At 40.5% G+C, this 27850-nt stretch overlaps 1 protein-coding gene across 2 annotated transcripts in view; it reads right to left on the reverse strand.

Moving 5' to 3' along the window:
• The window catches only part of LOC105031630 (transient receptor potential cation channel subfamily M member 4), a 166330-nt gene that overhangs the window by 76198 nt on the left and 62282 nt on the right, over positions 1 to 27850 (reverse strand). For both annotated transcript variants that reach the window (XM_034295076.1, XM_034295075.1), the window contains exons 8-13: positions 24853 to 25092; positions 23501 to 23603; positions 23202 to 23320; positions 17119 to 17445; positions 8742 to 8843; positions 1936 to 2064 (exon numbers count right to left, since the gene is read on the reverse strand). In XM_034295076.1, coding sequence (XP_034150967.1) covers positions 1936 to 2064; positions 8742 to 8843; positions 17119 to 17445; positions 23202 to 23320; positions 23501 to 23603; positions 24853 to 25092 — 1020 coding nt within the window. The remainder of the gene's footprint in view (positions 1 to 1935; positions 2065 to 8741; positions 8844 to 17118; positions 17446 to 23201; positions 23321 to 23500; positions 23604 to 24852; positions 25093 to 27850) is intronic.

The raw sequence follows: 27850 nt of genomic DNA on the forward strand, positions 1-27850 counted from the left end.
AAAAAAGCCAGATTACAATATGCCTGACATCACCTTGACAGACCTTACAGCTTCTGGCACACTGTAATTTGGAGAGACAAGACCAAAATAAACCTTTATGGTCACAACCATAAGCACTATGTTTGGAGAGGGGTCAACAAGAACTATAGTGAACAGAACACCATCCCCACTGTAAAGCATGGTGGTGGCTCACTGATGTTTTGGGGGTGTGTGAGGTCTAAAGACATGGGGAATCTTGTGAAAATTGATGGCTAGATTAATACAGCATGTTATCAGAAAATACTGGCAGACAATTTGCATTCTTTTGCATGAAATCTGCGCATGGGACGCTTTTGGACTTTCCAGCACAACAATGACCCTAAGCACAAGGACAAGTTGACGCTCCAGTGGTTACAGCAGAAAAAGGTGAAGGTTCTGGAGTGGCCATCACAGTCTCCTGATCTTAATATCATTGCGCCACTCTGAGGAGATCTCAAACATGCAGTTCATGTAACCCAAAATGTGCATGACCTGGAGGCATTTTGCCTAGACGAATGGGCTGCTATACCACCTGCAAGAATTTGGGGCCTCATAGACAACTATTACAAAAGACTGCATGCTGTCATTGATGCTAAAGGGGGCAATACATTAAGAACTAAAGGTATACAAACTTTTGAACAAGGGTCAGTAAATGTTTTAATTTTTTGCCATGTTTTGTTTTATGATTGTGCTATTCTGTCATGACCTATAGTTTAATGTGAATCCCATAAGAAATACAAGATGAGCTTTGCCTGCTCACTCATGTTTTTACAAATGGTACATATATTACCAATTCTCCCAGGGTATGCAAACTTTTGAGCACAACTGTAAATGTAAAATCTAACAGATGTGAATGACAAACAAAACTGTAAATAATATACTCAATTAGCCAAATCATAATCACAAATTCAAAATGGACTGCTAGATTAAAGGTGGGCAATATAGTTTCCAACCAATAAATGCAGAGTTAGAATGTGTCATTGTGGTGTCTATTAGAGGCTTGATTTGCAAACTGCTAGGCCTTATACTGCGACAGCTTGAATTTGCTACAATCCCCAATCAAGGCAGATGCCAAATTGGAAAAGCCCAAAAAAATATATTATGTTTGACCAAATCCTGCTAAAATTGTAGGAAAAATGTTTGCCTTCTAATGCGGCTAACTGCAGGTCTCAAAACGCATTATAAAGGTAATAACAGCCTTTTGAACCAGTCTAAACATTAAACAGATATTTTAAGATAAACCTGTTTCGTTAGCATGAGTTAAGGTAGCCAAAACACGATTACGTAACGTAACAAAAACACCCTGCTTAATAAATCTTGTGACCATGGTAAAAAAAAAGAAAATCCAATCCAAGCAATGTCTTTATGAAATGTTCATGTTGCAAACTTTAGAGTAGAATATTTCTATGTATTAAAGTTGAACATTAAAACATTACGTAATTTTTTTCAGAAAGAATACCGCAACAGTCCTGAAATTCTTATACGAAAAAGATTACTGTCACTGAATTTATTATGAACTAACACAGGTTTCATCAATTTGTAGTTTAGTCTATTAATTGCAGTGTTGTTTCTATTCTGTCCTGTGGAAAGTTAGATCAGAAAACAATTGGCCCTAGTTTCTGTTCTCCACAAATGCGCACATGTAGTCCTTCAACCGGGTCTCACCCGACTTGCATGAGCCACCAGTCTACGGATTTGGTTGACGCATCTCATTGCGACCAACGCTCGTTTGATAACTGTTACGTACCACCACACTCCCCTGATTGAAAAATCTTCCTGTAGCCATGACACTAGGCCAAACTGGGTTGATCTTGGATATGGCTGCTTTGTCTTGTTGTGATCTGGTAAATCCTTGTTGTGAGTTCAAGCTCACCAAAGGTGCCTTTAACCGGTCTCCTTTTACTGATTAAAAATTACCATCTCCCAGAAGTAGACGGCCATCTCGCTGCGGTTCTGCAGGACAGCCCAAATCAATAGAGAGGCCCAGGGATACTGACAGCGCTGTTCTTTGTACTGACTCTTCTCCAGCAACAACTTATTCACATGCTGAGAAAAGAGAGACCAGAAAAATAGAAAGTCTGCATATACATTGGTTAGCACAGAAGTCACAGTTAAATTGGGTGGCTAGTAATTAAATGGTATAACAAGCAGATTTCATAATTTGATTATACTGTGTGTCTATAGCATGAGTAAGAGAACATAGCACACATTAATGAAACAAGGTTATTAAAATAAATGCAGTATATACAATCAAAGACAAATGTTGATCTCAAAATCTGCCGTCTCCTTGTGTGGGAGTAAAGGAATTTGAAATCCCATGCAAGTTTTCAAATAAATTTGAAATCGCAGATTTACTGTCAATGCGGTCAATATTAACAACAACCCTGTTTCCAAAAATGTTGGGGCACTGCGTGAAATGTAAAAAAAAACAGAATGCAATGATGTGCAAATCATTTAAACCCTATATTCAAAAGAAAATAGTACAAAGACAACATATCAAATGTTGAAACGGAGAAATTTTGTTTCTAGAAAAATATGTATGCCCACTTTGAATTTGATGCCAGCAACACATTTCAAAATAATTGGGACAGATTCAACAAACATTTAAAGTTTGTGTAATGCTAAAAAAATAAACCTGGGGGAACATCACACAACTTATTAGTTCAATTGGCAACAGGTCACTGACATGAATGGGTATTAAAAGATCATTCCAGAGAGAATGGGTCTGTCAGAAGTGAGGATCGGGAGGGGTTCACCACTCTGTAAAAAGACTGCGTTAGCAAATAGTGCAACAATTTAGGAAGGCTCATTGGGGTGACTAGTCCTCTCCTGGCTGTGCCGGGTGAACATTTTAATAGCACAGGTTGTAATAATTAGTAAATGCATTTGGGTTGTGTCAATAAATCCTAAACCAGGTCAGAAGCATGACCAGATGGTCAAGGACAGGGACAACCGGGTGGAGGGGGTGGTGGTTATTAGTCTGGCAGCTGGAAATGTCAGGTATCATCTTGATCTGCAACACAGCCAGGAGGACTTTGGACATTGGCAGCAACAAATCATTAGAGCCTGGTACTTGGGAGGTGTGAGCCAAGACCCTCATGTCCTCCTAAGTTTGAACAGAGCAGGAGACAAGAAACTGCATTCCTTAGTTTTACAAGGTTTTACAGTGGTGAAGGAGAACTAACCCTTCTCCCCCCGACACATTAATATAGCAGCGTAAAACCTTGGGGCTAAGACACTAAGACACAAGTGACACTGTGACGCTATCTGGGAGAGGCCCCGGGCAGGGCCCAACAGGCAGGAAGTCAATCCACCCACATTGCCAAGCATCAACCAAAAGGACACCAGCCAACCGCAACCACCCTGAAATGAGGGCCGAGTATTGCCAGCACAGTTTACCCCAGTTGCACATTGGGCGCAATGGAGGGACAAGACAGTGACTCCGCCCCCGAATGGTATAGGAGAGAGGGCATCCCAGTGGCGATGAGAGCCTACCTGGCAAGACAGCAAGGGTAGACAGTATCAAACCTTTCCGTTCACCTTCACACCCCTGGGCCACACTTAATACTAGACCATGCTGAAGAGATGAGTCTTTAGTAGACACTTGAAAGTTTGCACTAAGTCTGCATTTCTAAACTTAATTGGCAGATCATTTCACAGTAGTGGAGCTCTATGAGAGAAAGCCCTGCCTCCAGCTGTTTGTTTAGAAATTCTAGATACAATTAGAAGGACTGCATCTAGCGATCTTAAGTTACATGTAGGTATGTAGGGCTGGATTTTTTTCAGTGAGGCAAGTAGGAGCAAGTCCATGTATTGCTTTATAGGTAAAATCCGCCCTAGCCCTAACAGGCAGCCATTGTAAAGAGGCTAGTACTGGAGTAATGCGTTCAAATGTTTTAGTTGCAGTTAGGATTCTAGCAGCCATGTTCCGCACTAACTGAAGTTTATTTATTGGAACATTACAGTAATCTAATCTAAAAGTGACAAAAGCATGGATTTGTTTTTCTGCATCAGTTTTTGATAAAAAGTTTAAGATTTTTGCAATGTTCCGAAAAGGGAAAAAGCAGCTCTTGAGATATATTCTATATGTTCATCAAAGGAGGTATCGGGGTCAAGGGTAATACTGAGGTTTCTCACAGTTTTTTGGGATACGACCATACAACCAGAGGTTCACTATAAGGTCTGCCAAGAAAACTCTTTGTTTCTTGGGTCCTAAAACGAGCATTTCTGTTTTTCTTGAGTTTAAAAGCAATACTTTCTCCATCATCCACTTCCTAATATCTGAAACACATGCTTCCAAAGTAGCTAATTTTGGGGCTTCTGCATGTTTCATCGAAATATACAACTGTATGTCATCAACATAACAGTGAAAATTGACATTGTGATTCTGGATGACGTCACCCAGAGGCAGCATATATAGTGACAACAATGGGCCCAAAACCGAGCCTTGAAGAACACCAAAACATACCTTTGATTTGTCAGAGGACATGCCATCCACACATAATGATATTTTTCAGATAAATAAGATTTAAACTAGGCTAGAACATGTCCATGAAGCCCAATGTGGTATTCCAGTCTCTCTAAGAGATGGGAGTGATGAATAGTGTCGAAGGCAGCAATAGATAAAAGAAGAGCACCACTCCAACTAGGATTAAGTCCATTGCTCTTCAGCAGATCAGGCTTGGCCCTATTTCAGTCTGCTGTAGAGCTCGTCACTACCCCTAGCTGGGAGAGGGCCAGAGACAATTACTTGATGCAGACACATCTTTCAAGCTAAGTTACATGCTGATGCTCTGTTGTGCATGTGACTGTAACCTGTGACTGTTTCATCCTAACGTTGTTGGTGCCAATGTAAATAACAATATCTCTGTGCTTGTTATACTTGCCAGTTTTAGACGTTGCTAGTACCAACCCCAGATTTGCAGCTACATTGTTGGCTCTGCCCCCCAGTAAACAGTTGTACGATTGCCGGCTGATTCTTTAATTTAATAATGCAGGTAATGGAATCGCCGATGACTAGAGTTTTCGTTTTTTCCGGGCCACCTGTAGAAAATGCCTGCCAATCGTTCCCCTCCAAAGACGGCTTGGGCCTTGATTCCGAATCCAGTGACAAAATCACTGCATGGGCTGAGGGACACTTCCGAAAAACCAATGTTTGTGAACACAGTAAGTCGCTGCATTCACAAATGCAAAGAAAAAAACATAAGTTTGCATACCCTGGCAGAAATTGTGAAATTTCTACATTGATTTTGAATATATGACTGATCATGCAAATCTTTTATTTAAGGATAGTCATCATATGAAGCCACTTATTATCACATAGTTGTTTGGCTCCTTTTTAAACCATAATGACAACAGAAATCACCCAAATGGCCCTGATCAAATGTTTACATATCCTTGAAGGTTTGGCCTTGTTACACACACACAAGGTGGTTTGGAAATTTGGAACTAAGGTGCATTTGAGAAATATCTGCTTTTCTATTGCCTGGTATGTAACTATTTTCTTTGATTGTGACAAACATGTCTGCATAATATCAGAGGATTACTAGGTACTCTGACCATCTGTTCTTCTGCCTAGACCAAGAAGGGTACCAGTTCTTTGTTTCTTAGGAATGTGGTCCTTGGGGGAAGTAAGGTCAGTTGGCCCCTTTAGGTAAACACAACAACAAACATTATGGCAGGAAGGATAAGGTGGGGGGACAGCCAGCCCTTTGGGTAAAACCTATGTGACACAAGACAGATGGACAGCATCTTACCACACCCCTTTTCCCACTATAAGTACTGATGATTGTCATGTATTAAGTTAGAGACTCCTTGGATTATAATTTTGTAAGCGTTTGACACATCTCTCTATTTGCAAATAAACTGTGAATTATGCCAAGAGAATTTTGTCTCTGTACTTCCTCCTTTAAGAGTACTGATCGATGAAATTACCATCATAAAGGTGACACACAAAGGTCAAAACAGCAATTAAAGGTGAGTTTCCCACACATGTGGCTTTTTAAATTGCAATTAGTGTCTGTGTATAAATAATCAATGAGTTTGTTAGTTCTCACATGGATGCACTGAGCAGGCTAGAAACTGAGCCATGGGGAGCAGAAGAGAACTGTCAAAAGACCAGCGTAACAAGGTAATTAAACTTTAGAAATATGGAAAATGGTGTAAAAACATATACAAAGCCTTGCAAATCCCAGTCAGTACTGTTCAGTCACTCATTAAGAAGTGGAACATTTGAGGATCTCTTGATACCAAGCCAAGGGCAGGTAGACCATGAAAGATTTCAGAAGAATTGTTTGGGATACAAAAAAAACCCACAGGTAACCTCAGGAGAAATACAGGCTGCTCTGGAAAAAGACGGCGTGGTTGTTTCAAGGAGCACAAAACGAAGGTACTTAAACAAATATGAGCTGCATGGTCGAGTTGCCAGAAGGAAGCCTTTACTGCGCCAATGCCACAAAAAAGCCTGGTTACAATATGCCCAACAAAACCTTGACACGTCCCAGCTTCTGGCACACTGTAATTTGGATTGATCAGACGAAAACCGAGCTTTATGGTCACAGCCATATGTTTGGAGAGGGGTTATCAAGGCCTATAGTGAACAGCATACCAACCCCACTGTAAAGCATGGTGGTGGCTCTCTGATGTTTTGGTGAGTGTGAGCTCTAAAGGCACAGGGAATCTTGTTAAATTTATGGCAAGATGAATGCAGCATGTTATCAGAAAAAACTGGCAGACAATTTGCATTCTTCTGCACAAAAGCTGCGCATGGGACGCCCTTGGACTTTCCAGCACGACAGTGAGCCTAAGCACAATGCCAAGTTGACCCTCCAGTGGTTACAGCAGAAAAAGGTAGAGGTTCTGGAGTGGCCATCAGAGTCTCCTGACCTTAACGGGAGTGCTCCTAATCTCATATTCTTACCTGTATAAAAGACACCTGTCCACAGAAGCAATCCATCAATGAGATTCCAAACTCTCCACCACGGCCAAGATCAAAGAGCTGTCCAAGGATGTCAGGGACAAGATTGTAGACCTACACAATGCTGGAATGGCCTACAAGAACATCGCCAAGCAGCTTGGTGAGAAGGTGACAACAGTTGCCGCGATTATTTGCAAATGGAAGAAACACAAAATAACTGTAAATCTCCCTTGGTCTGGGGCTCCATGCAAGAGTTGCAATGTTCATGAGAACGGTGAGGAATCAGCCCGGAACTACACGGGAGGATCTTGTCAATGATCTCAAGGTACCTGGGAAGATAGTCACCAAGAAAACAATTGGTAACACATTATGAATGTTGAAGGACTGAAATCCTGCAGCACCCGCAAGGTCCCCCTGCTAAAGAAAGCATATGTACAGGACCGTCTGAAGTTTGCCAATCTGAATGATTCAGAGGAGAACTGGGTGAAAGTGCTCTTTGGCATCAACTCAACTTGCATTTTTGGAGGACGAGGAATGCTGCCTATGACCCCAAGAACACCATCCCCACCGTCAAACAGCATGCATTCTTTTGTTGTCTATTAGGTCCCAAATTCTTGCAGGTGGTATAGCTGCCCATTCGTCTTGGCAAAATGCTTCCAGGTCATGCAAAGTCTTTGGTCTTCTGACATGGACCGCACATTTGAGATCTCCCCAGAGTGGTTTAAGAGTGTGCTCCTAATCTTTCTGATTGAGAAGGGATCAAAAACATATTTCACTCATTAAAATGCAAATCAATTTATAAAATGTTTGGCGTGTTTTTCTGGATTTTTTGGTTATTCTATCTCTCACTGTTCAAATAAACCTATTATAAAAATTATAGACTGATCATTTCTTTGTCAGTGGGCAAACGTACAAAATCAGCAGGCGATCAAATAATTTCTGACCTCACTGTATACAGGTTTTAGAGCAGCATACAGTATGCTGCCATCCAGACAATGTCTTGTTCAGGGAAGGCCTTGTTTATTTCAGCAAGACAGTGCTAAACCACATTCTGCAAGTATTTCAACAGCACGGCTTCACAGCAAAAGAGTCTGAGTGCTAAACTAGCCTTCCTGCAGTCCAGACCTTTCCCCCAATAAAAACATTTGGTGTATTATGAAATGAAAAATACAACAAAGAAGACTCTGAACTGTTGAGCAGCTACAATCCTATATCAAGCAAGAATGGGAATACATTTCACTTTTAAAACTAGAGCAATTGGTCTCCTCAGTTCCCAAACGCTTAGAGAGTATTGTTAAAAGAGGTGATGCAACACAGTGGTGAACATGCCCATGTCCCAACGTTTTTGAAACGTGCTGCTGGCATCAAATTCAAAATGGCTTTTTCCAGAAACATTAACATTTCTCAGTTTGGACATTTGATATGTTGTCTTTGTACTATTTACTATTAAATATAGGGATAAACAATTTGCACATCATTGCATTCTGTTTATATTAAAATTTTATTTAAAAGTCCCAACTTTTTTGGAAACACTGTTGTAAATGTTGATATAGCAGGCTTTTCAAATTGAATATTGGTGCAATATGTCTATAATAATGATGCGGAAGGTCAAAAGGAAAGGTTCCTGAATCCTTTCTTGAGGGATCAAGAGTGGTTTTGGAGAAACCCTTCACAGTGGGTTCTAGGCAGAACAAATTATTGAGGGTTCTGCCTAGCATCAAAAGCGTTCCCTTATAGAGACAAGTTAAAAAAACCTATACGGGTTTGTATTGTTTAGGAGCTAGAATTCAGCAATGGCAAATACTACCTTCAGTGCTCTCCAGGAGCTGGTGCTCTTGTCCAATTCCAAAAGACTGTAGTAGAAGGGTTGACAAACATCTCCCATAACGTCCCACAGTAGCCGTGACACCTAGAGGGAGAGGAAGTTGGAACTGAGATGAGTCTAAAGGGGTATGAAGTGATAATTTTTTTTACATAAAGTACTTCCACTGTGGTCCAGACATGAATGAGGGACAGGGAGCAAGAAAAAACATTTCCCTAATACGTTTTGAGACCTTCAGTGCATGGAGGCAGACCCTAAATGGGAGTACGAACAAAAAATGTGTAATCTTGTGGGGAGTGTCATTAGGTGCATCCATAAGTGTACAGCACAAGTAAAAGGCTAATAGTGGATTTTGAGGGGATCAGCAAACAAATAGAAAATACTTATGTACTTAGCTTCATAGGATCAGGGCACATAGGGGAGAAGTAAAATATGGCACATACAGCCAAAGAAAATCACATATAAGATTTATAGGGAATTGTTTGGGTATAAAAGAATGGTGAAATTGTTGTTGATGTAAATTTTCTGTCAAAAGGAGCTGTGAATACTCTTATAGAAAAGTATTTTGTATTCTTTGATAAGTATAACTTTTTTGTATATAAAGAGTAGTAATGACAATACTCTTTTTATTGATACTATTTTGTCATAGTTTTTGATTTAGCATTTCAACTTGAGGGGAGGAGAGGAAAAACTGTAATGTAGTTTTAACTGTTTAATAAATGTTTTGTAATTAAAATCGGGTGGAAAAAGTGGCATAAGACAATTGGGGATGAGATAAAGATAGAAAAACCCCATTATATATGTAAATGAGATTTTTCATGTTGTAATATCTGGAATAACAACCATGACTCTACTTGTTTGTGACTTTGAATAACACTTTTGTCATTGAAATTTCACCTAAGCCTCTGAATTAGGTAAATTAAGATTTCTCACATCTGGTTATTGAGCAAAACAAGGATTATGATTTCTGGAAATAAAGGATAAAGGTACACAGACCCAGCAAAAAACATTTGTGGACATTTCAGAAAGGATTTTATTTATAGACATACTGAGGGAAACTATTGATGTAAGTGAAAATGCCTGGGTGTAACTGAAAGTACATGCAGACTAAAACTGCAAGGGAGCATTGACGTGGAATTATGGGATGCTAGCAAGACTGAATCCCCGTCAACCTGTTTCAGTTGGAAAAATCCTATCTGTGTCTGGATCCTATTAACAATATACAGTAACTAAGGAAAGTATTCAGAATCAAACACCTTCAAATTCTCCACATTTTGTTGTGTTACATACCTAATTGTTCATTGATTAAATATAGAAGAAGTTTAGAAATGTGTGCCAATTTATTGAAAACAAAAAACGTATATCTCATGTATATGACCGTTCAAAAGTTTGGGGTCACTTAGAAATGTCCTTTTTTTCCATGAAAACATACGAGTTTGAATAGGAAATATAGCAAAATGAATAAGAAACAATCATTGACAAGGTTAAAAATAATGTTAAAAATACCAGCTTCCTAAGATATTTCTTGCATAGTTTGGGAGCTGTGATTTGGGTCATTGTTCTGTGGTACGAGGAAATTGGCTCCAATCAAGTGCTGTCCACAGGGTATGGCATGGCGTTGCAAAAGTGACAGCCTTCCTTCTTCAAGATCCCTTTATCCCTGTACAAACCACCACAGCATTCACAGATCATCACATTTCCTCCCCCATACTTGAAAGATGGCATTGAGCACTCCTCCAGCATCTTTTAATTTGATCTGTGTTTCATGAATGTTCTTCATTGTGATCCAAACACCTCAAACATAGATATAGATCTGACCATTTTCCAATCTTCCTCTATCCAATGTGTGTTATTTTGTTCCAATCTTAATCTTTTCTTTTTATTGTCCAGTCTGGTATATGGCTTTTTCTTTGCAACTCTGCCTTCAATGCCTCGCCTCTTCACTGTTGATGTTGTGACTGATGTTATTTAATGAAGATGCCAGGACCTATGAGGCAACTGTTTCTCAAACTAGACACTAATGTATTTGGCCTCTTGCTTAGTTGAGCACCGGGGCCTCCCACTCTTTTCTGGTTAGACACAGTTTGTGCTGTTCTGTGAAGGGTGTACTAAATAGAGTTGCATGAGATCTTCAATTTCTTGGCAATTTCTCACATGGAATTGCCTCCATTTCCCAGAACAAAGAATAGACTAATGAGTTTCAGAAGAAAGTCCTGTTTCTGGCAATTTTTAGCCTGTACTCAAACCCACAATTGCTGATGCCCCAGATACTCAACTGGTATAAAGAAGGCACGTTTTATTTACAGTGGGTATAGAAAATAATCACCCCCTTTAAAATAATCACATTTTGTTGCTTTGCAGCCTGAAATGAAAACGGACAAAAACTATTTTTGTTTTATTCAGCTGTATTTACAACTTCTAACATCCAAGTGAAAGATGTAATACCAACTTGTCAGAAAAGAAAATTACAAATAAAAAAACAGAATCACTCTGTTGGAAAAACCCCTCCTAAAAATGACTTGTGTAGAATCTGAGCATTAACAATTACAATATGAATGTACGTTTCATTGGAAGTGAATGTGCCTAGATAATGAGAACAACAGAAACACCTCTGTTTAGATTATCTCTCAGTAGGTAGCGCTCTAATGACAGGAATGTTTACGATGGCCATATGGCATGGGGGTTGACTCCTAAAAAGTTAGAAACGCCCTTAATGTATAGGCTAGCTGGTAACCAACATTACAGTGAGAAGAGATTGACTGAGATGAGATTGAGGTTGTGTAAGGAAGACCAGGTCCGTAACCTCATGAACAAGACTTTCTAATGCTGCAATAAATAATATACTTTCTCTCTCCCTTGACAAACGGGTATGCTAATTATTACAACCACTATACAAAACGGCCGATTTCTAACACGATGCTGCCGCGACCCGATGGATATGTTTTAACGATTCTGCTGAACTTCAGCTGGAGAGCTTAGGGGCTCGATTTGCAATCGCGAGGAAGAAGTTGTTTTTCCCGGTTACTGGTTGCTGAAAACAACTGAACAGTGAGTCATTAAACTACGCCATAGAACGAACTGTCAAGATTGCAAAAAGCGTTAGTTTGTCAAACAAGCCCTATGACGACCCGACTAGGCCGTGATTTTTATTGAGTGGAATCTGTCTGCGGGTGCGGACAGTCCGTCTCAATTTGTTGGGGCGTTGACCGGTGTGCTTCAGTGCTGAACTGTATTCCATGTCGCCATAGTATGATGACACTCCATTTTCCTTTTCGGGATTAGTGTGTGATATTGTATTTTTCGGCAATTATACAGTGACTTGTACAAGTAAAAATATAATGCCGTCCAGTTGTACAAATACAACAAGAGGACTGCAGCCTCTGACGCGCATGATGCGTTCATGTTTAAAAAGCAAGGCGCGAATAGGATACCACCAAGAACGAAAAGGATCATTAACAACGATGCCTGGACTCGAAATGGACAGAAAGAAAAAGAACGTTTTCCGGCTAAACAAGATGGATTCCGAGGAAGTTGTATATGGACAGATGGAGAGTGTGGTACAGACGAAGAGAGAAGACAGAGGAAAGTTAAGATGGCCGAGAAAGGACAACAGTCGAAAGGCGCAAAAGGAGACAATCGAAATGGACGAAGATTCATTCTGTTTGACCACCTGGTTGACCGACAGTAGTCTCAAGATGGAGTCTCTCTTATGGGATCCTGGAATCATGGACAATACTAGGAACTGACGTGAGCTTTCATAATCATTGATTCAGAGTTCTTAAATGTTTATTTCCTAAAAATTTATCGTACTTAATCATTAAATGAAGCTGGAACTTATCAAGGAAACCTGATCACCTTCCTCGGTAATAGCCAAGCTTATTTAATTAAATATTACATGTAGTTTGAGAAGCAATTGAATGTTATATAGCATGTTTTAATAGGCATTCGAAATAGCCTGTTTTGTTCTGTCATGCTTGAACATGTTTTAATAGGTATTCAAGAAATAACCTGTTTTGTCATGTGTACTTATGTAATTTTGAGTCAAACGTATTTATTGCGTTGATGATAATGTTTAAAACCGTAAGGCCTCAAGGGGGGTCTCACAATGTAGGTAGGCCTTAATCAAGGCCCACCACGTGGTACTTGTCTGTTGCTTGCTGAGCTGTTCGCTAGCACAAGTGGGTACATCTGAAACCTATGATGAATTAGAATTTGGTACAATGATTTTCTAATCTGGTAAAATAGTCTCAAGGTTGTCTTACAAAAAGGTTAACATATTGTGTTTTCACTCTCCTTTTATATTGTATAAGTGGTAGGATGAAGAATCCACATGGTGATAGACTTGTACTTTAAGGAGACACGCAGTGTCCCATGAGGACTGAATTTGAATCCAATATAGTCATAGCCTTAAAAAAACAAAAGGGTAATACAGCTGAAGCGAGTTTATTCCCCAACATAACAATTAGATGTATTTTAAATGCTGAATTGAGTTTGGTTAAATAATATAGTTTCTCTTATTTGTATTTACCAACGATAACTGGGATAATGCTTGTTTTCAAAACCAACACCTGATACTCGTTAATGGAGTTTAAATTCTAAAATGGTAAATTGACTAATGAACAAATAGGTAATTGATGTAACCGTGTTTAAGGCCTACATTGAGTTTCCTTTGGATTACTTATTGTACCTTGATTTTAGTGACGTCATACATCTGTTTTCTGTCTGGATTGCCATTCTTAAGAGTTTCTTAATTTCCACCCTAATGTTGAGTTGTTGTATAGATAATGATGAGCACATTTCTACAAACTGCGAAAATATTAGATGGGTTGGACACTAAATCAAAATCTCCAGTTAACCAAGGATGTCGGCTAAATTGATAGGATAGTCTGAGGACCATAAACTAACATTTGGCCTTTTTAATGGATTGCCATAAATGGGTGGAGCTCATAGTAGCAACCTTTCCCATTACATCAGAGTAGCCTATTACTAAGGGAATTTGAGTGTTCAGTCTGGTCTCATCTATGGTAATTTTATCAACAAAAGCATATACAGTTTTGGGATAAACAAACATTAAGTGAAAGCTAAATATATTTTCCTCTCAATAGCTTTAATGTTGAAATGTATGATTTTGAAACCAACTGAAGTGAGGGTAGAGACCAAAAGTCATCCCCCATTGTTGATGATAGAACAAAGAAAAAGCATAAAGTTGTGATTTAAGGTTTAGCTGACCGCCACTATTTGGAATAAAAATGAATCTAACTTTGCGAATTCCCTAAAATTTAGGAGGTTACACAAGACACTGTTTTTCATGAGGTAGTTTGGCCGTTGCCTGTAAAAATTCTAAAGTTGTATGCTGTCGCTATGCTAATACAATTGCCCTGGTGGTTGCAACAGGTAAACCACTGCACATGGGCTGGAGTTTTTCACTCCTACAATTTAGTTGCACAGTTTATCCCCTGGGGGCCAAACAATTTAGTTAGGCATGTGCCAAGAAACTACAGGATATTATAAATGCATGATAGCCAATTTCACAGACCTGTGTGATGGTACTGTGGCAAAGACAAATTTGAGAGCTGTTTAGCTATGTGGTAAAATTTGTTAATGGGTTATATGGTTTATAATTCCTTTGCACAAGCGACCGTGTTGCACATTGATGTCTTTGTATTAGTGAATGTTTGTGTTTTTAACTTGTTCACTTTGTTTTGATGAATATACAGGATGCAACTCCTTATCGAATGGATTATAGATCCATCCCTACTACCAATTCTCTATTTTTCATGTCTGTCCTGAAAAGATGGCCAGTGTGGGTTCAGGATGGCGCCTCCTGTAGCCTTATTTGTCATTGTTTTGCATTCACTCATGGTGTCATTTTCCATTGACTTAATGAAGTGAAGGCAGGGGGGATGTATGATATGATAATTGATTATGATTGGAAAGAGTTGAGCTTAGGGCTCAAGGCAAATCAAATTGGTATTTATAAGGAGTTTTGTGAAAAAATTAGTTTTTTTCTGATTTGGCTAAGCAAAGTCAAGTCTGACAATTTTATTCCACTGCTAGCTGCTATCGGGCATTAATATAGCACAAGGAGTCATAAAACAACCAAGCCAGTTCTGGATGGGAAAGGAACTTTGACATAGACTTTTATGGAAACTTGTCTGAATAGAGTGTACACTTCACTCTTATGATGGAACTTCTGAGATCCACAAGTTTTCAGGACTGATCTATTGTCTTCATTGTTGGGAGTTGACGGAACCATACCCAGTGGATGAAAGTCCGATGGACTGTTGAACCACACTAATCGTTGTTTTGCAGTTATACTTTCAACAGATCAGGACATCACAACCCCTTTTCTGATGATACATCATGTCACTGACTGGACACAGACAACTGAGTGTGTGAGTACCAGCAACATGTTCAAGAAGGACTTCTACAACCACATTGGTTGAATCTGTTTCATATTTTCCTGACCACTCACATGGCAGAACGATGCCAGGGTCAGATCACTTGGCTTCACACTCCATTTATAGATGAATCGTTGACAGTGAGATGAGGAGAATCCAGTCCTGAAGGACTCCAAATACTACAGGTCAGAGTACCACGGGCCAGTTGACTGGAAAGGTCACAGGGTCCCAACACAGTGGAATACACTGTTGTGGTGTTAATCTTGATTAAGTGAAGTGTTGGAAACTCACTTATCCATTATACACCTACACTGACTTGTTAGGACAACCAGGCAAATTGCTGGGTCCACATCACACTGACTGCAATAATTGATTTTGGAACTTTCATCACTGATGCAAGACAAAGAAAACTGAAGACGAGAACTGAAGGACACTTGATTGGAAACACCGTTAACACTGATAATAACCTGTTGATGTCAATGTTTCTTGACCTTTATAATCTGAGGTGGGGACAGGATTGATGACTGTCATACATTGAGTTATGTGTCGGAGTGTGGTGTGTCAATTGTCCTGTTTACATTCATTTTACAGGCGGCCGAAATGAGCTTTCTCCGCAGGGTGGCTGGGCGATCCCTTAGAGATAGGGTGAGAAGCTCGGTCACCCGGGAGGAGCTCAGAGTAGAGCCGCTGCTCCTCCACATCGAGAGGGGTCAGCTGAGGTGTCTTGGGCATCTGTTTCGGATGCCTCCGGAACGCCTTCCTGGGAAGGTGTTCCGGGCCCGTCCCACCGGGAGGAGACCCCGGGGAAGACCTAGGACACGCTGGAGGGACTATGTCTCCCGGCTGGCCTGGGAACGCCTCTGTGTCCCCCAGGAAGAGCTGGAGGAAGTGTCTAGGGAGAGGGAAGTCTGGGCATCTCTGCTTAGACTGCTGCCCCCGCGACCCGACCACATTACTGCAGAAGCTTCACCGATCCGTCTGTCAATCTCCCGTTCCATCCTTCCCTCACTCGTGAACAATTGCTAAATTAATAATGCTAAACTTGGATTAGCCAACACAACATGCCGTTGGTATACAGGACTGATGGTTGCTGATAATGGGTCTCTGTATGCCCATGTAGATATTCCTTTGAAAATCTGCTGTTTCCAGCTACAATAATCATTTACAACATCAACATGTCTACACTGTAGGTTCTTGAAAAAGCCTGATCCAGAGCGCACCTCAGACTGGGAAGAACATTACCTTTTCAGTGTGACAATGACCGGAAGCACACAGCCTTGACAATGTTTGAGTGGCTTTGGGACAAGTCCGTGAATGCCCATGAGTGCCCCAATCAAAGCCCAGAACCTAAGTGAACATCTGTAGGGACACTTGTAGATCGGAGTGCACTGACACTCCCTTTCCAATCTGACAGAGCTTGACAGCATCTCCAAGAAAAATGGGAGAAACAAAGCTGTGATCACTGCCAAAGGGGTTTTTATAAAGTACTGAATAAAAAGTCTGAATACTAACGTAAATTAAAATGTTTTGTTTTTAATTTTTGAATGTGTGAATATGAATTAAGGGATATTTTATGGACTGATGGCAAACAAATGTAATCAATTGTAAATTAAGTCTATAACAACAAAATGTGCAGAAAGTGAAGTGGTCTGAATACTTTCTGAAGGCACTATTTAGAATCAGCTTTCCTCAGACACTCAAAAATGTGCAGAAGAATAATTAATGTTTTCTGAATTGATTGAGGATCAATTTGAGGGAAAGTTTGTCCTTCAAAAAATGTTTGGAAGTAGGTTATCAAACAAAACAAAACACTTACATTCAACCAAAGGGGCCTCAACCGTACCCTGAGAAACCAACCCCAATATCTGTCACACCTCCTTTTACATAATTCATCTATTAAATCATTTCTCAACAAATACCTAGTCATCTGTAACCAAAATTAAAATGCAATCCCTTCTTACCTCATACAAGCTGAGCTCTGTGGCAGAAGATTGTCCTGACATGGGGCTCATGGGCCTTTTGATGGGCGAGTCTTGGTCTGTAGGGCAAGAGACATTTGGCAGGGAACCTGCTTCTTTATGAGGTGTTGCCAGGGCACGCCTCTCTAAAAGTCGTCGTTGGAGCAACATGTAGGCCAGAGTGTTGTCAGGCAGTGAGCTGTACCAGCCCTCCAAACGTTGATAGGTTAGGTAGTCCAAGATGTTGAGGCCGTTCTCATTGAAGAGACGTACGAACTGGGGCTTGTCATTTATCAGCGCATCTGTCATGGAGTTTTCCAGGTCCTCATACTACAGATTTTGAAAGAAAAATAAATTTTATTAAGGCAGTTTAATAAAAAATAAACCACATGAAAATATAAAAATAATGTCCATCTCTGTCTGGGGTGGCAAATAAAATATGATCGGTCACCCCAAACATGGTCTCAGGACCAGGAGAGCTGTATGGGGGGAAAGGACGATTTTATGGGCCTAAGACTGACAGGGGCCCTAAAACATTATTAGAACATAAGGTTAAAAAAATTGACATGAAATAATTAACTTATCCATCTACCTGATCAAAGGTTTACATGCCCTTGAATGTTTGGCCTTGTTATAGACACACAAGGTGACACAAACAGGTTTAAATGGCAATTAAAGGTGAATTTCCCACACCTGTGGCTTTTTAAATAGCAATTAGTGTCTGTGTATAAATAGTCAATGAGTTTATTAGGTCTCACCCGGATGTACTGAGCAGGCTTGATACTGAGCCATGGGGAGCAAGAAAGAACTGTCAAAAGACCTGCGTAACAAGTTAATGGAACTTCATAAAGATGGAAAAAGCATATAAAAAGATATCCAAAGCCTTGCAAATGCCAGTAAGTTTTGGTCAATCACTTATTAAGAAGGGGAAAATTTGGGGATCTCTTGATACCAAGCCAAGGGCAGGTAGACTAAGAAAGATTTCAGCCAAAACTGCTGAATTGTTCGGGATACAAAGAAAAACCCACAGGAAACCTCAAGAGAAATATAGGATGCTCTGGTGCTCCTTGTTTCAAGGAGCACAATACAATGAAACCTGAACAAAAATGAGCTGCATGGTCGAGTTGCCAGAAAGAAGACTGCGCCAATGCCACAAAAAAGGCTGGTTCCAATATGCCCAATAACACCTTGACACATCTCACAGCTTCTGGCACACTAATTTGGAGTGGCAAGACCAAAATAGGGCTTTATGGTCACAACCATAAGCGCTATGTTTAGAGAGGGGTCAACAAGGCCTATAGTAAACAGAATACCATCCCCACTGTGAAGCATGGTGGTGACTCACTGATGTTTTGGGGGGTGTGAGCTCTAAAGGCACAGGGAATCTTGTGAAAATTGATGGTAAGATGAATGCAGCATGTTATCAGAAAATCCTGGCAGACAATTTGCATTCTTCTGCACGAAAGCTGCATATGGGATGCTCTTGGACTTTCCAGCATGACAATGACCCTAAGCACAAGACCAAGTTGACCCTCCAGTGATTACAGCAGAAAAAGTTGAAGGTTCTGGAGTGGTCATCAGAGTCTCCTGACCTTAATATCATCGAGCCACTCTGGGGAGATCTCAAACTTGCGGTTCATGCAAGACGACTAAAGAGTTGCATGATCTGAAGGCATTTTGCCAAGACGAATGGGCAGCTTGACCACCTGCAAGAATTTGGGGCCACGTTTCCACTGCAGGAATTATACTCAGGAACTAGGAACCTTTCGAGGAACTCACTGTGTTTCCATTACAGGAACCAGGGTCTAGAACCAGGAACTACATTTTACCCCCCAAAACAGTCCCTGTTCGGGAGGTAGGACTTTCCAAGAGTACCAGAGCACCAGAGCTTACGGTACTGAACATTTCTGATTGGTCGAGTAGTAGTTGAGTTTACTCGCAAGTTTTCAATCGCCATTTGTAAATGTCTGCAGCCCTCCTTAGTGTAAAGGAGTTAATTGTACTTACAAACAGAATAACTTTTTTATAGAGAAGAAATCAAACGACAGAGGGACCGACGATATGCCTTATTGTGTTCATGCTGAGACAGTGCGGGAGAAGCTTAAATTTTTTTAACAAGATTACAAAAAGACTGAGGATCACAACAACAGAAGCGGCTCTGAACGGGGAATTAAGTGGTTTGACTGTATAGATGTGTTGCTGGGTCACAGGCCGGCCTTCTTTGGTGCTGTGGCAAAGATTGACTCGGCTGCTAAGTTGTTGGACACCATGGTGGAATAAAGAGAAAATAAAACGTTATTGAACCAAATAGTAAGGTGGATGATAATATGGGTCGTAGATCTCGTGATACATGGCCCCATCTATCCTCCCCTCAATACGGTGCAGTCGTCCTGTCCCCTTTGCAGAAAAGCATCCCCAAACAATGATGTTTCCACCTCCATGCTTCACGGTTGGGATGGTGTTCTGGGGGTTGTACTCATCCTTCTTCTTCCTCCAAACATTGATTGGAGTTTAGACCAAAAAGCTCTATTTTTGGCACATCAGACCACTTGACCTTCTCCCATTCCTCCTCTGGATCATCCAGATGGTCATTGGCAACTTCAGACGGGCCTGGACATGCGCTGGCTTGAGCAGGGGGGACCTTGCGTGCACTGCAAGATTTTAATCCATGACGGCGTAGTGTGTTACTTATGGTTTTCTTTGAGACTGTGGTCCCAGCTCTCTTCAGATCATTGACCAGGTCCTGCCGTGTAGTTCTGGGCTGATCCCTCACCTTCCTCATGATCATTGATGCCCCACGAGGTGAGATCTTGCATGGAGCCCCAGACCAAGGGAGATTGACCGTCATCTTGAACCTCTTCCATTTTCTAATAATTGCGCCAACAGTTGTTGCCTTCTGACCAAGCTGCTTGCCTATTGTCCTGTAGCCCTATCCAGCCTTGTGCAGGTCTACAATTGTATCCCTGATGTCCTTACACAGCTCTCTGGTCTTGGCCATTGTGGAGAGGTTGGAGTCTGTTTGATTGAGTGTGTGGACAGGTGTCTTTTATACAGGTAACGAGTGGAGAACAGGAGGGCTTCTTAAAGAAAAACTAACAGGACTGTGAGAGACGGAATTCTTACTGGTTGGTAGGTGATCAAATAATTATGTCATGCAATAAAAGACAAATTAATTATTTAAAAATCATACAATGTGATTTTCTGGATTATTGTTTTAGATTCCGTCTCTCAGTGTACCTAGCTTTTCTTATTTCAGTCTTTGTAAACTAATCAGTAATTTCATCTAGTAAAATACGTTTATTTTCTCATTTTTATGTTTGGGAAACACTGGACGGTCTAAGGTCTCAGTCTTGGTCTTGTTTTTTGTGTTCAAAGTGGTCTTGGTCTTGTAATGATCTTAACACGCTGGGTTTTAGTCTCCAAGGTTTTGGTCTTGGTCTTGGTCTGGGTCTCCAGGGTTGTGGTCCTGACTCAATCTCTGCTAGACGGACATACAGGTCTAATGATGTACATCTGTATTGGGCTTCAAACAGCCCAATACAGATGATTGGCTGTATTTGTTTCATATAATGATCACTATGTCGACAAACATTAATGTTTGAATGCTTAACATTGAAAAGGATTTAATCATTTATTTTCATAATATTTTTTTTTTAATCTCACGGGCCCCCTACAACTATGCCCACTGACAAGGCACCAGGCAGGGGCAGGGACAACTGATTTAGTATAAATAGTTTGCTAAATGTTTGCCTAATTTGATTAAATGTTGGCGGAAAGAGGAATGAAATGTAAACACAATTTTCTGTGACGATATTAAGTAATGTTGGGGGTGCAAAAGTAGCCTTTTTCACTATGGACTAAGCTAACAGGTTAATTTCCCTCACTCACAGACTACAGCCACCTTTCTTTTTGAAAAATTGGGTAACATACTGTCGCCCTTTCTTTTCTCTCTCCTGTCTTTCTTTTTGTGTTAGGAAAAAAAAAATAAGACAGATTTTTCTTTAGTAAGCTGTGACTTCATTGATACTCCATTGGCACACCTCAATCGCAGTTCACTGCTTGCAAGCACCACTCCTGTCTGGTTTGCAGACAGGACCAAACCATTTAATGCGGAGAGGGGCACTGGATTTTCTTTTCCAAAAACAAGAAATGACAATAGGATACAGCTGTGCTCAAAAGTTTGCATACCCTTGGATAATTGGTAATACAGTATATGTACCCTTTTTAAATAGAACATGAGTGAGCAGACATGATACGTCTTTTATTTCTTATGGGATTCATATTCAACTGTAGGTCATAACAGAATGGCACAATCATAATACAAAACATGGCAACAAAGAAAATAATTTACCCTGACCTTTGTTCAAAAGTCTACATACCCTTAATTCTTAATACTGTGTATTGCCCCCTTTAGCATCAATGACGGCATGCAGTATTTTGTAAGAGTTGTCTATTAGTCCCCAAATTCGTGCAGGTGGTATAACTGCCCATTAGTCTTGGCAAAATGTCTCCAGGTCATGCAAAGTCTTTGGTTGTCTTGCATGAACCGCACGTTTGAGATCTCCCCAGAGTGGCTCGATGATGTTAAGGTCAGGAGACTGTGATGGCCACTCCAGAACCTTCACCTTTTTCTGCTGTAACGACTGGAGGGTCAACTTGTCCTTGTGCTTAGGGTCATTGTTGTGCTGGATTGTCCATTATCGTCCAATACGCAGCTTTCATGCAGAAGAATGCAAATTGCTGCATTCATCTTACCATCAACTTTCACAAGATTCCCTGTGCCTTTAGAGCTCACCTAAAGGCACAGGGAATAATTCTTTGGCAGTTTTGGCTGAAATCTTTCTTGGTCTAGCTGACCTTGGCTTGGTATCAAGAGATCCCTGAATTGTCCACTTCTTACTAAGTGATTGAACAGCACTGACTGGCATTTTCAAGGCTTTGGATATCTTATATCCTGTTCCAATACCTTGTTACGCAGGTCTTTTGACAGTTCTTTTCTGCTCCCCATCTAATTTTGATTTATTGAACATTATAAGATGGTCTCAATTTACTTGGGTTAGGAGACTGAAGAGGAATGTATGTATGGCAAAAGCACTGGGGAATTGGAAAGGTCTAACCAAAAAAAAGTAGCACTCCAACAATAATATTTGGTAACTGTCAGGATGAGATGCTATCACTATTGTATAGTAAAACACCTCTGGAATCAATGGTACAGTGCTTAGAGTACTGATAATGGTCATCTATTCTTCCAGATGTGGGAAACTATGATAAAGAATTTAGGATTTTTTTCTTTGAAGCTCACTGGATTATACATCTGAAATCTCTTTCCTGTGGAATAGTCCCATCTTGCAGACAATACTTTGGTTTACAAGACAAAATAATAGTGACATTTGATTCTAGCCTAAGACAGAGCAGTGCATCCACCTCCCCAGACGACCTGCTGCACACCTGAACTTCATTTTAAATGGGATTGTCATTGGTAGTGATGTGACTGAGACAGGGTGAGATCACAAAAACAATGTGTTTTTAGATTGGCTTCGCAATTTCAACGGCGTGATGAACCTTGATGAAAAGGCTTGATCACATTCAATTAATATAATTAATATATGGTGAGCAGGGGGAGGCCCATAAAGGTGTGCAGCCTAGGGGCACCCTACCAGATTAAAACAGTTCTGCGTTTACCATGCCTGCATTAATAATAAAAAAACGATCCCATTCATATATCTCAATGGATCTCCCTGAGGCATGACCTTACTGTGGCAGCAGGAGCGAAGTCCAAATATTTAAGCCAAATTTGTATACTATATGTTATACAATTTGCAGATTTCATATGATGTTTGGTCCCCATTTCGTCTGTTAAAACAATAATGTTTGATTTAAAACAGAAATTATTCTTCTATCTACCATTCTCAAGAAACCTCCATTATATTGTCATGTTATTAAATACAAATTCGAGAGTCTGTCTCTCAGTTATGTTTGTTGAATTTGTCTGTTGTTCTGAACTGAATAAACAAGCTGTTCACTAAATAACATCAAGAGAAGTTATGTAATATTAACAGTGGCATCAGAAGTGACAAGTGTCTCACCTTCCATTGGATGTCTCCACTGAACAGCTCACTCTTAGCGATGTCCACCCTGTTCCAGGCCACTGCTAGCTTCAGCTCCTCTATATATTCACTGGAGTCACTGGACACACGTTTATTGGCTGACAGAAAAATATACAGAACAATAAAGTTGTTTGACTAAGATTTGACCATGCTCAAAATATTTGTCAACAGATAAAGAGCATGCACACATTGTCCTGTCCGGAGACTGGAAATTAATTTGGAGGCTGGACAAAAATAACTTTATGAAGACATCTAGTTAAGTACACACACAAACCTACCTCTGACCAGAGCCTTCAGTAGAACTGTGTCAAAATCATCCGGACTCTCCTGCTCCGAGTTGAAAACTGTTATTAGATCTCTGTTCTGATAGATACGCAGAGCCTTGGAAAAGTGAGAAAAATATGGAGACAGAGAAAAAGAGAAAGAGATACGGAACATTTAAAAATGGAGAGAAATATGAAAGAAAGTCTCTCTGTCATGCATTTATACAAATTTGCTTTGATACACATGATACCTCTCCCAATATTTAGTATTTTTTAGGGGTTCAGCACTGAAATCTTAATACAGATGCCGCTCATCTAATTACAGCATTTTCTTACCGTGGTAAGATCAGGTAGATTATCAGGTAGAACTATAGAACCAGAAAAATGATACTGTATTTTCTGCTTCAACACCTAGACTATATTTTACAAAAAATTATTCAGACATATAACAAAATACAGGATTTACACTACTCTAGAAGCACAAGGTCTTTCAGACCCCAAGTATCCGTGTGGTTTAGCTTTGTTAGTATTCAGTAGTCTATAAAAAGAATGAATTACAGAATTTGCTTGTTTTAATCTATTCCATTAGAAGATTTGTGAATAAATGTTTTATATCTCAGGAATAATGCAATACATCATGAGGAGCAAAACCTGTATGTCGCTTTGTATTGTTTTTTTAGAGATTCAGCAGTGAAACTGGTGACACAGAATGGATATCTGTACTGGGCCAGGGGGCTGTAAGTTGGGAAGAATAATGCAATATAAAAGACTGAAGATACAAAAAAAAAGTATAAATCTGAATAAAGATACTAGAAATATTAAACATAATTGAAACAAATAATTAAACTGTGATTAGTCCTGGTTTTTCTGTCTAGTCTTGGGATATGGATTTTAGTAGCCTAGACATCAATCAAACGTATTTATAAAGCACTTTTACAACAGCAGTTGTCACAAAGTGCTTTTACAGAAACTTGGCCTTAAACCCCAAGGAGCTAACAACAGTGTTGAATTTCAGGGCTGTTAATTATCTAGTAAACTGCACAAAAATCTATCAGTTTTAAGCTTAATCTTAAAAAATGCATATTTACTAGTTTTATAAAGACAGATTATTTGGGTAAACCATTTTGCAAAAGTTGTCCAATAATACTGCGCAATAAATCTGTCTGAACAGATACATTACAGTGCTATACATATATTGCCCACATGATTATATCTCTTAATCGCTGTGACCTGGAGTGATTACATTTGGCACACATGCTCACGGTATGCTTACTTGCAAATTATGGTAAATTTTTATACCATTCTTAAACTGTATTTGTGAGAAAGGCAACTTACACAGACACACACCCTAACCAACCCACACTCACCCTGTCCACAAGCTTATCCAGTTCCGATTTGGCAGGGAAGTACCTCTTGACCCTGTCACGGACCCTGTCGCGCATCTCTGTGCTGGGGCTCTGACTGTCCTCACCCTCTGGCAAGGGAGAGGGTGTACTCATGGGCATGGATGACAAAGCATCAAGCAGTTCACAGATGAAATCTGCCGCTCGCCCGGAACCATTCAAAACCAACCAGGGAATATTCTTACTCAGAGAGAGATCCATCCTCTAGGGGAGAGAGAGAGAACAAAATAGACCAAAGTACCTAGCTGTTCTGTTCCACCTTAGCTACATTTTCAACAATGTTATTGGCAAAATCCAGTTTTGTATTACCTGTTGCCCAAAAACATAAATATACACATTTAGTCTAACTCCCATCCAGAGAAAATATAGAATATTAAATCATGCTTACAGTACATATGATTAATCGTATACAGTGGCATATAAAGCAAAAATTTTAAATAATTATATGAAATAATTACAATAGTAAGGTATGGAGGGTACACAGCTACATTTAACAGTTTGACGCGTACGGTCACACCAGTGTGATCAGGCTAGAGTGGTCCCTGAAGCGTACGATCACACTGGTGTGATTAGAAAGTCTTGTTTAGAACGCACAATTAGCATGCTTAGCTACAAGTAACGTAACAATGACTGGTAAAACTGCGCTATTATTTACTCACATTTAGCTCAAACAGTGTTTATAACTTTATTTCCTGATTTTAATTGTACCAAGACCATACTATGATATTAACGTTTTCTAGCTAGCTACAGTTATAAATCAACCAACTTTTGCAGCTCTTAGAATTCGAGTCAACGACAGAAGCTTGCAATTCAATGCATGTAGTGTTCCTTACCTAGCAAGGTGACTGTTCAAATGCTGGTGTGAGTTCAAATGCTGGAGAGAGTACAGAAGTCACGCGCAAAAAAACTCACGCTTGGGGGGTCGGTAAGGAATAATTGAAACTCACGCGTGAAAAGGTTAAGAACAAAATCAACAGAAGAGGGAACATTAGCAGAATGGGCAACAGTTTTTTGGTCAATTCTAAGTCAGTGAGTAGTTAATGTAGGGTAGTATGTTTCAGAATGGTGATTTATGGCCCTGGAGGGCGGGGCTTCCATATTGATGTGACAGGTGGGCGGGACATTCAGTTTGTAGGGTGGGACTTCCTGTATGACGTGTGTACGGGCGGGATTTCAGGAGTGACGTACGCATGTCCGGTGACTATGTAATTTATGATTACATTGATGTGTCCGTGTTTGATGTTTTACAACGTCTGATGAGCAAAACAGACTAGTGTCATAACAGGAGGGTTGTGTTTCATGATTAACAAATGGCCCTTAGGGTTCCGGAATGTTAAATTCCCAGGCAATAAATAATTGTTGTGTCAGCGGTAAGTTGTTTGATGTTCAACAAATGGTGTTCGTCAGATCTAAAACCCTGTATTTAACCACGCCGCAGAAAGGGTGGGATGGGGTATAGCGGCTTATGCACCAAAGGCATGGAATGAGCACAGCCTCGGAGTACGCACTGTCGTTCCGGACGGTGGCAGCGTCCAGTGGCAGCTTTCCGCAGGGGAATGCGGACTGAGGTTGAGATGGAGCTAGCATGTGTCAGCAATTCCATGCAACTGGACACTTACATCGCCAGGGCTATTGCCATTGACAGGGAGCTCCGGCCCGTGACCACTTGCCGCGCCATGCTCATCCGTCCTCCTCCCGGGTGGAGCCGGAACCTGAGCCCATGGAGTTGGGAATCATAAGGCTCACCAGAGGAGAAAGTGCAACGGAGTCAACAGGGTCTGCCTGTTCTGTGGTGAGAAGGGGCACTTCAGGAAGGGGTGTTCCTTGGCCCAAGCGTGGAACAGGAACGGGGTGAGTAGCTAGGCGGCACAGACGGGCACAGTAGGTGCCTTGCGCGTTGATAATATTGCAGGCCCTTTCTGATGGCTATCCCTCTCATTCCTACACAGCTCTGATTGACTTCAGATCTGCCGGGAGCTTAATCGACTCCCTGGTATCCACTCTCAGGCTGCCGTTGAGCTGTTTGAGGTCCTCGATGACCATCCAGACTTCAGATGGTTGTCCTGTAGGGTCCGGTTCTATTGTTTTTGTTTTGTTATTTTATTTTTTGCCTCTCCTTTTACGCACATGTAACCCATCACCAAATGCATCAATAAAACAGGATTTCATATTGAAACCCTGCATATCAAAGGTAAGACAAGTCTACAGTGGGGCAAAAAAGTATTTAGTCAGCCACCAATTGTGCAAGTTCTCCCACTTAAAAAGATGAGACAAAATGAGAAAAGACAATCCAGAAAATCACATTGTAAATTATGGTGGAAAATAAGTATTTGGTCAATAACAAAAGTTAATCTTAATACTTCGTTATATACCCTTTGTTGGCAATGACAGAGGTCAAACGTTTTCTGTAAGTCTTCAAAAGGTTTTCACACACTGTTGCTGGTATTTTGGCCCATTCCTCCATGCAGATCTCCTCTAGAACAGTGATGTTTTGGGACTGTCACTGGGCAACACAGACTTTCAACTCCCTCCAAAGATTTTCTATGGGGTTGAGATCTGGTAACTGGCTAGGCCACTCCAGGACCTTGAAATGCTACTTACGAAGCCACTCCTTCAGTGCCCGGGTGGTGTGTTTGGGATCATTGTCATGCTGAAAGACCCAGCCACATTTCATCTTCAATGTCCTTGCTGTTGGAAGGAGGTTTTCACTCAATCTCACGATACATGGCCCCATTCATTCTTTTCTTTACATGGATCAGTCGTCCATGTCCCTTTGCAGAAAAACAGCCCCAAAGCATGGTTTCCACCCCCATGATTCACAGTAGGTATGGTGTTCTTTGGATGAAACTCCCCATTCTTTCTCCTCCAAACACAACAAGTTGAGTTTTTACCAAAAAGTTATATTTTGGTTTCATCTGACCATATGACATTCTCCCAATCCTCTTCTGGACCATCCAAATGC

The sequence above is a fragment of the Esox lucius genome, chromosome 11, assembly GCF_011004845.1.
Source record: "Esox lucius isolate fEsoLuc1 chromosome 11, fEsoLuc1.pri, whole genome shotgun sequence".
Taxonomy (NCBI): domain Eukaryota; kingdom Metazoa; phylum Chordata; class Actinopteri; order Esociformes; family Esocidae; genus Esox; species Esox lucius.